The 18190-nt window shown below is 38.4% G+C and overlaps 1 protein-coding gene across 2 annotated transcripts in view; it reads right to left on the reverse strand.

Moving 5' to 3' along the window:
• col1a2 (collagen, type I, alpha 2) overlaps positions 1-14349 on the reverse strand; it is a 36110-nt gene extending 21761 nt beyond the window's left edge. Inside the window, exons 1-17 of one of the 2 annotated variants that reach the window (XM_035429474.1) lie at positions 14147-14349; positions 11881-11885; positions 10897-10908; positions 10404-10439; positions 9603-9686; positions 8055-8111; positions 6504-6548; positions 6337-6390; positions 6181-6234; positions 5868-5921; positions 5306-5359; positions 3038-3091; positions 2397-2441; positions 1409-1507; positions 1102-1155; positions 655-753; positions 514-558 (exon numbers count right to left, since the gene is read on the reverse strand). In XM_035429474.1, the coding sequence (XP_035285365.1) occupies positions 514-558; positions 655-753; positions 1102-1155; positions 1409-1507; positions 2397-2441; positions 3038-3091; positions 5306-5359; positions 5868-5921; positions 6181-6234; positions 6337-6390; positions 6504-6548; positions 8055-8111; positions 9603-9686; positions 10404-10439; positions 10897-10908; positions 11881-11885; positions 14147-14216 (921 nt within the window). In that variant the 5' untranslated portion in view covers positions 14217-14349. Of the gene's footprint in view, positions 1-513; positions 559-654; positions 754-1101; positions 1156-1408; positions 1508-2396; positions 2442-3037; positions 3092-5305; positions 5360-5867; positions 5922-6180; positions 6235-6336; positions 6391-6503; positions 6549-8054; positions 8112-9602; positions 9687-10403; positions 10440-10896; positions 10909-11880; positions 11889-14146 lie in introns of both variants that reach the window. The other variant, XM_035429472.1, reaches the window with a different exon arrangement.
• Between the last annotated feature and the right edge of the window lie 3841 nt (positions 14350-18190).

Here is an 18190-nt window from a genome sequence, read left to right on the forward strand (position 1 = left end):
TTTCCATCTGATATAAATGATACTAATAAAAAAAATCTCTAAGATACTGATTATTCCCCAGTAATAGCTTTCTTTTTTCAAATTCACATGAAGAACATATGTACATGCTCACGATATGGAGCAGTCATTCATTTTTACAAATACTACTACAGGAATCTGAATATCTGCAAATTTGCTTTTCCTAAAACATTGATTTATATGATGGGATGCACAACTGTTTTCGGGGGATTGATACAGAACTGCATTCAAATACACCACACAGCCGAGGCCCATGCATGTTAACAGTGTTTTTTTATACAATTCTGATTTTGCACAGGTCCGGGTTTTATTTTAAAGCCATGGTAAAATATATATTGGGCTGTCTCTTTGTAAATATTGCACAATACAATTCAAGGCCTGAACGGAAGATGATGACCTTTTCCAGACTGGCAGAGTCTCACTGATAAACGTTGAAAGCATGCTACAAATAAAAAAATACGAGAACAATGCTGATGCTCTCAAGTAAATACTCACAGCAGCACCCTTGGCACCAGCCAGACCGTTGTTACCAGGGTTACCCTACAAAACAAACAGTGATTCATTGTTAAGTGTGGCTGTTCGGTGAACACAAATGGTAATGTATGACGAGGTGGGTTGGAGATGGTCAGTACTTACAGCGGGGCCAACAGGGCCAACAACGCCGTTGGGACCGGGCTCGCCTCTTGCACCCTGAGCTCCCTGAGGTCCAGAGGCTCCACCGGGGCCAACTTCTCCCTGTCAGGTATGAAGTGTACACCATCAGAACCATTTAATGGCTGAAAGATTCGCTTTTTAAGATTTAACCTTAAGAGGACTAACATTCATGAATTTTTTGTCTTCAAAGTTCCTGTTTCTGTTGTCATGAAATTTCATTACCAGCCTGCTCTTGCCTTAAAAATATCCATATTAACAAACATTAATGCTGAGACATTTTGGCAGTGATTAAGCCTATTTTAGGTACAGGCTCTCATTCACCATATTTACCACATTTTGTAATTGAAAGCATTCTGACATGATGATTCCCTATGAGGAGATCAAATGAGAAACAGTTAGCAAGAAGAAAACTCCCGAAAGGATGCTCACCTTGGGACCAGGAGCACCTGGGAAGCCTGGAGGTCCAGCAGCTCCCAGAGGACCCTGAGGGGGGCAGTAAAGAGGGACATTCAAGCAAGGTTAAAGGTCACAGTCCACTAGCCAAATGAAGTGGTCATCATGGCTGTTCTCAATCCTTCGGTGATGAAAAATGGTAGTTCTCCAGTCATCTCCTGGAGTTCCGTTTTAAATGTGAGTCTTCGTCTTTAGTCCATGAAAATGTACGCGGCACTTTGAGCCCCTTGTCTGGCACAAATGAATGTTCAGTGAGAACTAAGAGGAACGTGGGGTTACTCACAGCAGGGCCGGCAGGGCCGGTGTTTCCATCGCTACCACGAGCACCAGATGGGCCAGCAGAGCCAGCACGTCCCCTCTCACCAGAAAGACCGCGAGAACCCTGGGGAGACAGAAGACCGCCCGTGTCACCAATACAGGCGAATCCCCCAACCTCTCGCCTCATTCACTCATTTAATACATGCTCTAATCCAGATAAAATACAAAATGGAAGTACAATAAGACACCAGTACCAGTGTCTTATTGTAGAAATATGTGAAAAAAATCATAAAGCCACTGAAACACAATCTAAACAAAGCGTCCTTGTTCACAACGATGTTGCAATGTACATAACGCAACCCATGTACAGGGATCAATTAACACAGGCCTACATCCTACATGAGCGCCATTACAGTTGACTATGTGTGTCTCTAGATTGCAACGGCATGGGCTGTGTCCCTCATGTACAGCCGAGGCAAGGGTACACCAGTAGTTAATGATATCAAGTTTTCAAAGAAGTGTGTTAGCAGTACAGGAGGAAATCTGAGGTAAAAAGTGAGACAAAACCTGTGTTGATAAAAAAATGCTGTTCAGTACTGTATTATATTGTACTGTATCGGGATGCTTAGACAAATAAAGAACAAAAGAACAAAAATGCAGGTTTCATTGCAATTTCCTTACATAATAATATTTGTTTTTCTTTTAGGTGTAGTTGGCCTTAAACATTAAAATAAAGGTGCCTTGTGTCAATTTAACAGACAAGTCAATCAAATCATGAGAGTAGGAAGAAACTACGTCATGCTCAAGGGCACTGCTTTATCATTTGGTTAAAATGCAGATACGTTTACTGTGCTAATCATCTGTGAGCCACTGTTGACCATAACACCAGTGCAAAAGAGGAACTGACAACGCAAACATGACAGCGCCTCCCACAATACACTTTGTTCAGAGTTACATTTCCTGCAGAGAACTATGAACACTAAAGAGTAAGGAACATATTTGGAGTAACTTACCATCAGACCTGGGGAGCCATTTGCACCAGGAGCACCAGTTTCACCCTGAGAGAAGGAGAGGATGAAACTGCATCTCAGTAAAGGTCACAGGCAGTGCGTCCAGCTAGGCATTAGCTTAGCCTTGTCAATTATTCGGAAGTAACTACCATTATTTATCACTATTAATTAAATACACAGACTTGTGCAGTGCCAAGAATGCTTTTGAAGTTCACTGTGCTTGACAGTGAGTAAGTGATGGGGGTGTGTGTGTGGATGTGATTGACAGTGGGTAGGTGATGGACGTGTGCATGAATGAGACTGACAATGGATAGTTGATGGGTCTGTGTGTGGATGTGATTGGCAGTGAGTAAGTGATGGGTGTGTGTATGTATGTGACTGACAGTGAGCAAATTATTGGTGTGTGTGTGTGTGTGGATGTGGCAGTGGATAGTTGATGGGTGTGTGTATGAATGTGACTAGGTGAGTAGGTGATGGGGACGTGTGTGGATGTGATTAAGAGTGATGGGATTAAGTAGATGATGGGTGTATGCATATGTGGATGCGACTGACTGTGGACAGGTGAAGGAGACGGCAGTATGGATGTGACTGACTGTGGACAGGTGAAGGAGAGGGCAGTATGGATGTGACTGTCAGGTGCATACCTTGGGGCCAGAGACACCAGGCTCTCCTTTACGTCCATCCAGACCAGTGTATCCCTGGAAGTATAAAAAAATGTAATGTTAAGCTTTGAACGATCTAACTACTTCTATCTATATTTTGGTAGATGGTTCTTACAGCTTTAATTGTCTGTTAAATTAAAATCAATGTCAAATACAGTTGATTCCAGTCTGGGGAATGTTTCACAGTGCCCTTCACAGCCACACATATTATTTTCAAAAGAATTAAAGGTCCAGGAAACTGAAATCTGTGAATTTTTTGCTGATGTGATGTTTCAATAATTTTTTGCATTCACGAACGGACGAGAAATATTTTTAAATATTCTTGAAAAATAAAAAAACGTATAAAAGCCTGTGCTGGACTTGGCTTGCTTTCCCCCTTGGCTAAACGGAATATTTTCAATGGGTGGGGTTAACTTGGTGTCAGTTACTTAACAAAAACCTTGAGTCTAATGAAATCCTTTCTATATGTAATATGCAATGATGTGTCTTACGGACATGAATGTTGATAAGTGCAGGATACACGCTCGTCCTGTCCTTGTCTGCTGAACATGATAATCTAATGCGTTTAGATTATTTATTACAGTGTTTATTACAATTATAATTAGTGTTAAATATTAAGAAGATAATCAATTGTCACTTCTGGGGAATAAAACCACAATTTAAGTCCAGTTTCCTGGACCTTTAAGGTGAATAGCTAATGTAGTGGCTGGCCTATTATTGTTTGTTTCATACCGCAATGAGAGGGAGATTACTCCTCACAGTTCCTGATTTAGGTTATATATATACCACAACATGCAGTGCATATACGGGAATATATGGCACAACAGATTGGTTAACCACCCTGAGTTGCCATATATTCTTGTATAGGCACTGCCATGGAGTGGTTTATATCTCGTATGCCATTGCTACAGCTAACATGCATGGAAAAAATAAAATAAATAAAATAAAACAGTTTTTCTAAAAGTTTTAATCGAGTACAAAACTAAAACCAGTATGTACACATCTGCCACTTAGCGAAATAGAGTTCCTCTTACAATGGCAGATGGCACTAGAGTTTGGATAGTACAGAGTTGTCTATGACTATCAGCAATAAAAAAACATAAGAAAAGAGAAAAGACATTCAACAAAGAAAAACTAAGCAAAGATACCATTGGTATGATGCATTTAGCTACCAGTATTGTGAGCAGACAGCCAGCTGTGTCATTTAATCTAATCCACATAACTACACTACATTATGATTTCCAAACTTAATAAATACTGTACCACTGACCACAAAAAAGCGTAGCTATTCGCTGGTAAAAAAAAAAAAAAAGCTTTCTTATCCACATATTAGCTATTGGTTTTGTGAATCAACTGTTATAACCCATTGTAATTGTTAGATTTCCTTTCATTTTGGGATTTCTAAGCCGACAATTTTAAGGCATTCACCTAGTGATTTAGAACTGTAATGAGGCAGAGTACCTGGATTATCAGGCATATACACAAATATAATGCAGGGCTGTCAACCAATCAGAATTGAGTATTTATCCAAGCCTTGGCATAAAGTGCAATAAAGCATTCCCAATCAAGGTTGCCCAAGCCTGGTCTCAGGATCAGTGGTAATGTGACAAATATCAAGGCCAGCTCAGGATTAGATGCAGTTACACAAATATCAAATCTGGGTCCAAGATTAGCGGTAATGACAAAAATATCAAGGCTGGGCTCAGGTTTAGAGCTAATTCACAAATGTCAAAATTGGTCTCAGGATTAGCTGTGACAACAAGGCTGGGCTAAGTCTTGGCTAAACTGGGCTCAGGATTAGCGGTAGTGACACAAATATCAAGGCTGCGCTCAGGTTTAGAGGTAATATCACAAATATCAAAGATGGGCTCAGGATTAGTGGTAATTACACAAATCGCAAGGCTGGGATCAAGATTTGAGGTAAGGCTGTCACCAGGTTTATCCTCTCATTATTGTAAATATATCATGCCTTCAGTGTTACAATTGAAGAAGCCCATATCAATGTCAATGAGCTATTGTTAAAGTGTTATGAAGCTGACAGACAGAAATAGTCTGTCCAACCAAAGAGTGATAAAAAATTTTATGCATTTGAAAGGTTTTCCAAATTTGAACTGCGAAACAGTATCCCACTGCTCTTCATTTTAAAGGGAGACAGGTAGAGTACTAAAGGACAAGGAAGAGGAATTGATAATAGCAACCAATGGGGCTGCACTTCCTGTTTTGTTCTTTAAAAAAGCCCACAACACTCACTCTGTGTCCCTTCATTCCAGGAAGGCCAGGGGTTCCAGGGAAACCACGAGCACCCTGCAGAGAAAGATGAAGGTTCATTCATAAATTGGCATTAAGGACAGCAAATTTATACTCTGAAAAATCATTAAAACAATCATAAAAGCATAACTGATAAGAACTATAGCTAAATCTTTGTTTACTTAGACAATCTCTATCGAAACTACATATGTCTTTATTACTTAATTAGTCAAAAGTGGTAGCTTTTGAGATGGCAAAGTAATATTGATTAATACTACATTCAAACCTAAGTGTGCCTTTGATTTTACTAAAGTAAACATCAATAATGCTTATGACTGCATGTAATCTGATGACATAGTTCTGTTACCTTATTATGACATACAAGTTGCTACAACTATCAGTCATATCACTCAGATTCATTATGCGTACAGTATGAATGGTAAGGCTTTGGCCAAGCCTTTATACAAAGTGGACATCTGACCCCAGTGATTGAGTGAAAATATCCACAACACCAAATGTGAGAAGCATCCCTTTCTCGGTGGATTACATAAAAGTAGCACTGTACCTGAGCTCCAGAGGTACCACGATCTCCAGGTTTGCCAGGTCGTCCATTGTTACCCTGCAGAACAGCAGCAATGCCATGCGTGACTTTGTGTTTGTGCTCTGGGTTTGTGGCCTCTATAGTACAGTCATAACATTGAAAAGGAGTATCTTACATATTATACATTAGATGAAGTTGGTTCATGAGAGGCGAACAGCATGACAATAAAAAACGTACAGCTTGTAAGATATAATATATATTTAAAAAATATAATAATACACACTAAATATAATTTGAGTGGATGACATGATGAAAAAGCATGGAGGTTTTCACTTACATCGTCACCAGATTTGCCAGGGGGTCCCGGGGGACCACGAGGGCCAACAGGTCCCTTTATTTGATAGGGAGAAAGAAAGAGTCAAAGGTTAAAGTTCAAGGGTAAAAGGCAATTACCTGCTATATGAGAGGAAAATATATGTCAAAGGGTTCTTACAGATTGTCCTGGTTCACCAGGCTCACCAGGATGTCCTTGGAATCCTTGAGGGCCCTATTTAAAAAGTGCAAATAAATAGGAATTATTGTGAGTTCATGCACTCAAAAAACAATACAAACAAATTAGCCAGATATTATGACATATCAATATATATTTTGTATACTTACTGGGGCACCAGGAGGTCCTTGTGGGCCAGTCATTCCCATCAAACCCTGGGGAGAAAAAACATAAATCAAATCAGCAGACTCTATGATCCTGTCACATCACAAATAAAATTGCAACCATGATTCGTTATATTCACATGCCTAAGCAGTTGTATGTAGTCATATTAATATCGTTAAGTAATGGCATTCAGGTTGATTCTTCATTTGATATGCTTTGGCACTGAAAGTGATGTAATACTGACAGTGGTGACACCTGCGTTAAATGAAGACTAAATTATACCATCTGGGGATGGATAACAACAAATACTACATCTATATACCTACATCTATATCTATATCTGTATATCTTATCGACAGCTATCACATTCCACAACATATTCAAAATATTATTTTGTTTTGTGGTGCAATTGTATTTTCAGACTGATCTACACACTTTGTGTATTTTTAGACTACTTATTATGTTCTAATTGGATCATTTATAACACGTAAGATTTTGTTCTTTTTAATCAATCTCCACAGTAAATAGACAATTTTCTGTTTTAATAAGTATTTGCAGTCTTCCAACTGAGATGATAGCTAAACAAGACCAGGTCAAAACCTAATATATGGCTGGACCTAACACACTTCATCTGGCCGACCAATGGTGTAACGTCATAACTCGGCCAACCAGTGGTGTAACTTCATCACTCAGTCACTCAGTCACAGACATTCGTGTTTATAGGGCTGGCCCTGCTGTTGCGGTCCAGCCAAAAATAGACTACACTATCAAATGTGAAAATACCTTTGTCAAACCACATTTATCATATTTTCAGCAGTTCTGGGGACCGTACTACAAGAAAGATATATAAGCTCTGGAAAATGTTCAAAGAAGGGAAACTAAATTGGTTCCTGGTATGAAAGATAGAACTTTTAAGGAAAGATGTAAAATGCTTAATCTCTTCAAGCTTATTAAAAGGAGACTTACAGAAGGGGTGATTTGAATGAGGCTTTTAAATTCGAAATTTTAGACCTGGAAATGGTACATGCACAAGCCTGATTCATAGTTTGCTGTTTCACATCATTATAGTATCTATTCGGATATGGCTTCTGATGTGCATTGGTGCTCATCGCACATTTTGGCCATGTTCATTGGATGTGGTAAAATCCTCAAGCGGCTCTATTGAAAATCAGGTGAATGCACCATACATAGCATTTCCCCTCAGAGGAATGAAAGGTTGTAAGTGCAACAGAGAATCCTCCTATGCATCACCACATAAGGTCATATCATATGTAATATATGCTCCCATGAGAATGGCCTTGTCTTTTATAAAGGTATATCCAATGCATCATCACATAAGGTCATATCATATGTAAATGCTCCCATGAGAGTGGACTTGTCTTTTATAAAGGAATATCCAAAACATCAGGCAAACCACAATATACCTCACAACACCATCTTCAGAAGACCAATTACGTTACATATACGGGACATGCTCTCCTTAAAAAAATACCATTACGAAGTATAAAATATTGTAATCTCTATTTTAAAACTAATTATCTGTTCTACTAACTCACCGCAGGTCCTGGGCCTGGATCGGGGCCTTTAGATCCATCGTACTGAGCAGCAAAGTTCTGAAAAAAAAATGGTACAAAAATAATAAATAAAGAATAATAATAATAATAGATTTCATATAATTACCGTCATCATGAAAAGAATTTACTAGTTCATCATTTCATATTAGTTATATTTATCAAGATCTGGGACACAAGTGTGTAACACTGAAATTAGTCAGCTGATTGTTTTAGTGGATCTCTGTAGTCATGCTTCAGTCAGTTTAAGGCAGGGTGACAGTGGAGCATAGCAGCTCCATGTCAGTTTGCAAGAAGCAGACAGATGACATCATACACTGAGGCCATCAGGAAACAAAAGTAAAGAGGGGTCCAGTCATGACAATTTCTCATTAACTTCCGGTTGGTGTTTATGAGGTCACAATGAGCTTATAGCTGCCACTTGTGCAATGGAGACAGATCTTATGGCCAACATTCTTACAGACCATCAGGAGAAAATACATTCATTTAATGGAAAATTGCCTTCATTGTGCCATTACTGATGGACAGAACATTACTCAGTTCAATTAAATCTGTGAAGGCATAGATATTGGTGGATTTCTTTGTAGTTTTAATGGCTGACAGTGCTTTGCTTGGCTTACATTTAACAACAATTAACATTTAACATCTGAAAACGTTACATGTTTAAAATCAAATAGAAAAATACTAAAGGATACATGGCTGACAAAATGAAATGTGTTTAATCAACAAAATGATTGTTTATTTATTTATTTTTTGTTGCCATTTTTCTCCGTTATTCCCTGTGTGAATCCCGGTACTAGTCGATGCGCTACCCTCTGTTGGTCTGGGGAGGGTGTAGACTACCACCAGAGGTGGGTAACCCGGCTTCAAAGAGTAAAAAGACTGACCATGTATTTGCTCCACCAATATGCACTAAACCAGCTGGTTACAATTATTAGTTCTCCCATCATGCTGAAGAGTTATGCTAATTAGATTCAGCTGGTTTAGTGCATGGTGGTGGAACAAATACATGGTCAGTCTTTTTACTTTTTGAAGCCGGGTTACCCACCTCTGACTACCACATGCCTCCTCCAATACATGTGGAGTCACCAGCCGCTTCTTTTAACCTGACAGTGAGGAGTTTCACCAGGAGAGTGTAATGCATGTGGAGGTTCATGCTATCTCCCCCCGATCCCTTCCCTGCTGATCAGGCGCCCCGACCAACCAGTAGGTTGTTCATAGGAACTGCCACTGCCAATTATGTTCATAGGAACGTCTGACCAAGCCGGAAGTACCGCTGCCGGGAATTGAACCCTGGTCTTTGCGGTGGTAGGCTAGTGCTTATAACTCTACACTACCCAGATGGCCTTGATTGTTCATTTTTAAATAGCATTCATACAAATGTAATAATGGAAGCTGTGTCAGAACATATACCAATTTTAGGATGCCTTGATGTAAAGGACATATTCCAAGGCTATAACCCACAATTTATCTCTTTAATGCAGAACAGCACCAGTAATCTTACAGATAAAAAAATTCAATTTCTGGACTTACTCCGCCAAGACCAGGGGGGCCGGGAGGGCCAGGGAGGCCAGGTTGTCCGGGTAAGCCATCTCTTCCATTAGGGCCAGGATACCCCTGAAAGAAATCACGGAGAGGTCAATAATTCAGTAATATATATACGAGTACATTTGAGTACACAGCCATTTTATTTTAGGTTTGGATGGTTCTTATGCATAAAAACTGTGATAATAAACAGCACATAATAGAATACTTAATGGCCTAATGTTTGTAACATCCTCATTCATAACAGAAGTAATTTGTTTTGTTACAATAACATGCTTGTGTAGTTCAAAGATAACTGTATAGTTTTAGCAAATTTACAAATTAATAAATAAATAATGCTAAAGCAATTTAATGAAAAAAAACAATGTAAACCAACATAATTCAAAACAATATACTATGATGATTTCATCATTACTGCTGCAAAAACAACAAGATAGAAAGGCTGCCAGCAGTTAAGCCACGCCTCTTTGCTGCTTAAAGTGGGGCGTGGCCTGTACACATTCTCTGGGCTGAACTTTGACCTGAACTTTTCACCTGAAATTTGACCTTTTGACTAATGTCGTTTGAAGGGGATTTCACATTTCAGACATTGCCTTTCCTTGACATCAGTTTTCACTGCATTATCCTAATCCATAAAGATTGAGAGTGACACCACTGTCAGAAAAGCTATCATTTAATAGAAACCTAAATATCCTGTGGTCATTTGAGAAATGAGAAGGGGGGTTTGTCCCACTGAGAAATCCGCTAATGTAAAACAGGAAGTAAAACATTACAACAGGTTAGGCTTACCATGTCACCTTCGGGCCCCTTGTCTCCTCGGGGACCCTGCAGAGGAAATTTAGAATTGAATTTATTAAAAACTCCAATTGAATCATTTGTAATTGCAATCTTTAGTAATTCACATTACATTGTGCTGATGGTACAACTGACATTCCTCATCCATTGCGATCCGATATTCAGATTTTTACTTTATGCACAAAAACAGTGCATTATCCGCATATCCGCAGTGTATTAGCTTCACCGTGTTTATTAATCTTGTTCTTTGTCCATCACTGCTTGGCAGCATGTGCAGACAAAAAGAAAAAAAAACACTGCACTCTATCTGTGCAAAAAAGTATGGATAAACTAACATGACCTTGTATTTCTGAGGAAAGACAGACACTGCTGCTAAGATGTGCAAGTACAGTGTGGCAAAAGCATTGACTGCACCTATGTGTTTGGTTGTTTACACTGAGCTCATGAGTATTGTTTGGTAATGCTGTTGAAAAGAACATTTGCTCACCTTGGGTCCTGCCTGTGATGGGAAGAAAACATACATTAAAAACATATTTACTAATTCTACTCACATATTCAAATAACCAAACTATATACCGCATTCAGCATTCAGTGCTATAATACAATCAAATACATGCACATTTATGAGAAATGAACAAAGACCAAATAGAGGCCTGTATTCAATCAACATTCATCGTAACTTTGACATACAAATAATGTCAAGTAATATTTATTTTCTGGATAAAACTGTTGATTGAATGCTGGCCGGACATCAGAATGGCCACAGGTACACATGCATTTTAAAAGCTCATGCAGAAGAAGGAATCTAACTACTGCAGGGATACAAGCACGTTGTACAAGATGAGTTCAGAAGCCGAAGCAATCCATTTAATGAATTAGCAAAAGATGCTGACAAGGGGCATGATAAAATGCAGCCAGTAACTTGTTTCTCTGGGTTAGTTTTTGAAGAAATCTTCAATCCACACGGCCCGAAAGGGACCTCTATTTTATCCAGCCCCTCTTGCGTATCAGATTGTTGATATTCCAGGTATCAATTTGTTGCAATCTCAATTTCCACACACAATTTGAATATGAAAAATGCACGAAAACAGCCATTCTGACCTCAGCCTTTTCATAACATTTTCAGTCTCCGTCCATATTCAAATTTTCCTCCTTTATTCAACCCATTTATACTACTGTCCAGCCCCTAAGGGGAGGAAGTGAGGTTGGCTGTTCATTTGACTGACAATTATTGTAGCCAATAGAAAATATCATTTTACCTTGAAGGAAAGGACAAACTAACTTCTCTTTATTTATGAATCAATCTGAAATGTTGTTGCCATGATTGAGATTGCTCAAATTGGTGAAGTTCCATTTTTCATCAAAAGCGACTATGGGATTGCATTAAGGACATACAACAAAGAAATACAGCAAGGTAACACATTTAAAAAAAATACCTAATAACAACAAAAAATGTATCGTTTGTACTGACCATATCTTCTGTGAGAGAGAGAAAGAGAGAAAGAGAGAGAGCGAGAGAGAGAGACAGATCAGTGATATCACAATATAACATTGATGGGGTGGCTTAATCTTTGATCGATAACAAATACTAAGGATTAAGTAATACTGCTTCAGTTGATGCCATTCACATTCAGGCATCCGCATAATATTTATATGCACTAGATTAAATGAGACATTAGCTGTTATTATAATGCTTACTAACATACTATTGCCAATTAATGCTCAACATGAATTGCATAAATTAGTAATTCTTTGTACTGCGTTAGTACAAAACAACAATATAAAAGTTAAAAATCTTCATAATTGTATTAATACTGTGAAGACAGAAAACCTGCAGACAATTTAGCTATTTTTTAAATAACATTTATGATAGTACAAAATGTTTTAATATGTCCAATGTGTTCATGTTTAGCTCTAAGAGGAATGCTTTGGTTATGACAATTAATAGTTTATTAAGCAAGAGCATACATGTAAAACAACAACAGTAATCATATCTAAATGTCATGTTTCAGTGATATCAAATCAAATAAACAACCACAATTTTCAATTATATGCAGCTCATTCTCATGTGCAAGTAATTCTGAGTGCAAAGTTGCTCACTGATAAATTTATGCCTGTAGGACTGTATTCACTGCATATTAACTAGGTGAAATGTCTATGTAATCTGAACATATACTTCACCTCATCATATCCTGTCATGATAAATCACTTGTCCGCATATGGTTTAGTTTAATTCCGTTAAATTATAATATTATAAAGCCTCCAAAGTCTGGCGGCCAGCAGTGTACTGAAAAAAAAGTTTTACTTTATCACATGCACTTGGAGGGAAATGACTATATTTAAAAATGGTTTGGCGTAGGACATACCACTTCCCCTGCAATCCGGGGTGCATAAAAACAAACAAACAAACACATTTTTGCAAACCTGTACTTTTCGTCTCGGTGGTTACACCCTGTAGCAATCGCTCAGCACAAATTGGGTATTAATATTGTTGGCTTCTTTGGTAATTATTAACCAGTCCGTCAAATCTGACCTATGCATATACCACATAATACAAGACGCCCCTGCAGCAGAACACAATTAAGCACCTACGAAAAATAAATTGTACAGTGTTAAATAAACTCTGATAGAGTAGGCTATTTACCCTGACAAAGAACACGCGATCCATATTAGGCCAATAATCCCTGTTGAATTATCTGAATTAACATTTAATTGTATATGATGTATTATGCATAACCGATAATATGCTTATACAATAAGATTTTAATCGTCTTTCCGATTCAGGCGTTTGTGTTTTGCTTGTGCATGTAATGCAATGATAAAAACTAATAAATTCCTCCCAAGGAAAAACTCGCAGTAAGCAAACCGTGCAGAAACTGAGTAACAGAACGGAGCGCGATGACGGGATGTCCTGTCTCGATATATCCACCAGGTGGCACCTTCGTACACTCCAGAAAAAAGCCAAATAAATCACAAGCTGAACAGAACAAGATCAAAGTACAGAACAAGGTCGAAATCATCCGAATTGTCTCTGTTAACTTTGTTTAAAAGTTTAGATATTTTAAAGCGTCTGGTCTGACCTATATCTCTGAGATGGTAGGATATATTTTTTAATTTTTATAATTTCAAACTATATCAAATAGAAAACACACCAGGCAAATTAGTCTAGTTCAAAACTAACATTCCATACTTTAGACGTTGCAGAAACGTACTGTACCAATATTACAAATTTGAAACTGCTGCTGCCGATTCTCATGTTCGAGAAAGCCGCCACCAGGGGGCAGGTTTCAACATCCCTATAATAAAAATAATTCCCTGGACGCTCCGAACAATTTGTACAACGCCCCAAACTTTTCATCATAGGACAAAAAGTTTTCCCCCCAACAAACCTGAACTTCACATGTAGATATTTCCTTGTTTGAACATCCATAATATTTAAATCAAAGCAATGCGCTTTGACGGGATTCTTCAGAGTGTTGCCAATTTTAATACGGAGCGCAACTTTAATTAATCAATCAGCGAATGTATCCTCGAGACAAAAGAAAAATCCGCCATAGGACTTTAATCCGTTTGTTTTAAACGGAATAGCCCCAGGAAAGCCCTCGATAGCTGGTTAAGCTGTCCTTGCGAAGTACGTCCACAATAACCAACACAAGTATACGTGCTGTTCAATCTTCCTTCATTTAAATGGGAAAAACTGCAATCCATGGTAACACAAAAGTATATTTCAAACTTACGTTGGCATGTTGCTAGGTATGAAGTTACTGCAAGCAGCAACACAATCCGAGTATCCACAAAGCTGAGCATGTCTATTCAGACATGCAGACTCCTTGTGCTGCAGAGCCCTGTTAATCAACTTCAAGCAGGCATACAGTTGTGGTGACAAGAGTAACTCCAAACTTAGCAGAAACCTGCTGCCGTGATGCTAGAATAATAATGTTCAATCTGCCCTATTTATATGGCAGGAGGGCCCTTTGTCTGCGTGTCAAACACGAGTCTCTCGACCAATCAGATTGCAGTAATCCAAGAAGACTTCCATCCCAGAAAGGCTCCACCGAGTCATGTGGTCCTTATCTCCAGCCTTCTCCAGAATTATTGGCAATGATTTGGCGATGATGATGACGAGGGCAGCCTTTTAATTAGATCCATTCCTTTGAGGACGTGGACAATATGAAACTTTAAGAACGAACGGCGGACATTTTTCTCAGACTTTATACTCTCATCATTTTGGGATGTGTCTCACTGGGTCGCGTGAATTCATAGCGCAGGAGCTGTCCAGCGGCTAGAGGAACATCCCTGCGCCTTGGCACTGCCTTGATCATCACGCGCGTCTTGTCCGCTAGACGTGCGTGCGAGAAAAATATTGTAGTGCGCATTGCTCCGAATAAAATAATCGGATTGAGGGACTTAAAACGCATTGGAATGGATATTTCTTTTCTTTTTTTCCAACTGTGACACATTTTCATACGGACTAGTTTTCCTTTCTTATCTTATTTGCGTAGTGTCTAGTAATCGAGTAGGCTAAACGTCTACAGTCAGATTTGTGATAGATATTTTTTTGTGCTGGCTGACAAACTTTTAATTGTATGTAAGTTGAAGAATGTATGAAGAAGATACCGGTTTACTGGCACAGAAGTGCTCAAGTTATTAACGCTCAACAATTATTTTGTGCAATTCTTAAACTATTAAAACTGCAATAATCAAGATAAACATTTATAACCCTTGAATTGACAAAACAAAGGAGATCTTTATATGTCGGCTACATACAATTTTACTAATAAATTAGTGGATCAGTAAGGGAAATATCTTTGTTAAAACCAAATCGTTATTAATGCAATATTAGCTACAGTATCTCGGTTGCTCACTACAAAATATTCAGTGCTAATTAAACTTTAACCGAGTTCATATGAGTCCACTCAAGCTGATTCAACGAAAATTTTAGGACGCAGTATGACCGCAGTGTTGTTGCTTCAAATATCCAGTCAGGCAGCCTCAACAATGAAATTCCCTTCAATAACCATCAAATCACTCCATTAAACAACTCAATTTTTTTCTTCTTCTTTTTTTAGCACGACTTCACCAAAGTGCACCAAATCTTTAGGGGAGGCCTTGCATGGTACGTAACGAAGTTAGGCTGCATTTGAGCTCGTTAAGAGCAGGGAAGAAAACACGGGTGTGAGAGATCTAATTTCACCTCAAACTCCTCAGCCATCACAATCTAGCAACAGGACCAGACACGTCTTTTACTCACAACATTTCTTGTTGAACGTCGCAAACGAGAGAGAAACGTTACACCGCAGTGTATCTCAGAAAGTGTTATTCCCTCAATCAATCAAGTGTATGCTACATTTGAAACTGATACAGACTCATAAAAGGACGCACCTTTGAATTCTGTATAGATGTTAAGTTTTTGCCTACCTCAGTGACACTTAAAATTGCTACAAACAAATACATAAATAAATAAATAAATAATAAACCAACATGTTGGCCTAAACCACTGAATAATATCAAATAATACGCAACACCATATATGAAACTCGACCACTACATTTCACTTTCTCTTCTCTGTGAATAAAAATATATATTTTTTTAGATTAAAGAATATTTTCTGCAGACAAGCACGCTGTAGCCTGGGATAGGGGAGTTTTCGTGAATCCCAAAATGGATGCAGCTCCCATCTACTGTCAATTAGATCCATCCCGATCTAGAAGGACACATTTAGAGTGTTTAAATTACTTGCAAATACCTTTTCATGAAAGTATTTTAAATTGGATAATTTGGAACTTCAAAGTTTTAGAATATTGCAATGTATGTTGAAATACATTGAGAAGGACTATAAATACCTGAAACATTTGATTAAGGAATTTTTTACATTTCCAATTACGTGTGGAGAAATAGATGTAGGCTACTTGGACATATTCTCACATTCTCAGTGCATTATGTAGCATAACAATCAACACAATATTTATTTCTGTTAATACATGTTTTAATTAGGAAATCATGATGTTAAGAAAACCTTAACACATTTGCACCATTCATTATGAAATTATACTATCTAACTGTTCAAACTGTATTCCAAATTGACAAAAAAAAGCAGACATTTATCATTTGTATCTCTTGAAAAATTAGTCAGAGGACATTTAAAGGAAAATGTGTCACTCTTAGCCTTACCAGTAGCATTTTTAAGAAATCTGGGTTGCATGTGACATAAGCTCTAGTTATGCCTGAAACTTGCTTGTGTATACAGGGAAGCCAGCCAGTCAGAGTGGGACTAAATGTTATTCTGTTGGACTTGAATGAACACTGGACATTTTATTGCATATGCATAGTCTTCATTAGAATATGAAAGTGAACAGCAGAGAAGATGGAAAGAATTCATCATTTTTGACTACAGCAACCAGGGAAAAGTGGTCAGCCTTGGTAAGCATACAGGAACTAGCTGTAAAAGGATGACAGTGCGCTGGCCTCTCTCATCTTTCACAATAACATTAATGTGTCTGCGCACCTTGCATTTGTGATCTGGACGGAGACACACCTAGGATGAAACAGTGGGAATCTCCACAGGAGGAGGATGCTTTTTTGGCAGTTGGGAAAAGCTCTTGTGATTCCCCACATACAGAGAAGACAGCTCCTTCCCAGAACCCCTGCATTCGATGTGAGGGCCATTCAAGTGGAGGCATCTGGTCCAGCTCCACCTGAAGTCCTGCAAAACTAGCACAAGTTGCAACAAATGCAAACAGTACATCTGCAAGTCATACACAAACACTAACATGCCGTCATTCATGTGCAGTATTACTAGATCACTTGCTGTAAACCCAGCAGTCCCTCCATCCATCTAACCATACAATTGTGTAGTTCAGTAATAAAAACAATCAAACAAGTGGCAGCTTATATGGATTAAATTGTCTGTGTTCCTGTTCATGGCATTTTTGATATTTGACCTTAGATTAAAAATAAAGTTTTGGATTTTTTTCAGGAAAAATTGCAATTGACTCTTTCAGTCATATTTCTAATGCATGGGTCAATCTGTGAAAGATAACAATAAAGAAATACATGGAAGTATTTTAAATATGAGCAATTGGGTTTTCAAGAATCTTAAGGGGCTGCTCAGGTCCTGTTAAGCCACCATGTTGTGTTGCAAGAATGGTCTCAGATTGAATCCAGGCCGTGACAGTGCTGACTATGGCCGGCACATAGGGTGATGTGCAATTGCCGATTGTGTCGCTCAGGGTATGGGGGGGTTCAGTCAGTTAAGGCCATCCAGTGATCCCTGCTGGTCAAACAGGTGCCCGTGGTCTACTTCAAACCTGCATAATTGTTGAAAGGTATTTCTCAGACTCCTCTTTATGCAAGCTTAGCTGTAGTCTCCAATGTGAACAGAAGTAGACTGGCAGTACATGTTTTGGAGGAGAACCACGTATGTTCACACTCTTCCATGAATGTGGCAGTGGTTGCAGATAGTTGAACATTTAAAATGATTATGGGAATTGGTCATGTTCTGCCCCACATTTTGGCTCAGTCAAAACATTTGCTACACAGTAAAATGTCCAGTGCCAATTCAACTTTAACAGTATTAATTCAACTCATCACAGATAACATTTTGTCCCACATTCCAGAGTGTTGTTATCTGTGTTATCTGTTAAGAGTTGAATGAACACCTGACATTTTACTGTGATATTCATGCAATGAACAATCCTTTAATGGCACATAATTATTCCAGCACAAGGAACAATAAAAGCGATTTTAGCTTCAAATCCAATGTCCTCCCAAAGTATATAGCC

The sequence above is a fragment of the Anguilla anguilla genome, chromosome 8, assembly GCF_013347855.1.
Source record: "Anguilla anguilla isolate fAngAng1 chromosome 8, fAngAng1.pri, whole genome shotgun sequence".
NCBI lineage: Eukaryota > Metazoa > Chordata > Actinopteri > Anguilliformes > Anguillidae > Anguilla > Anguilla anguilla.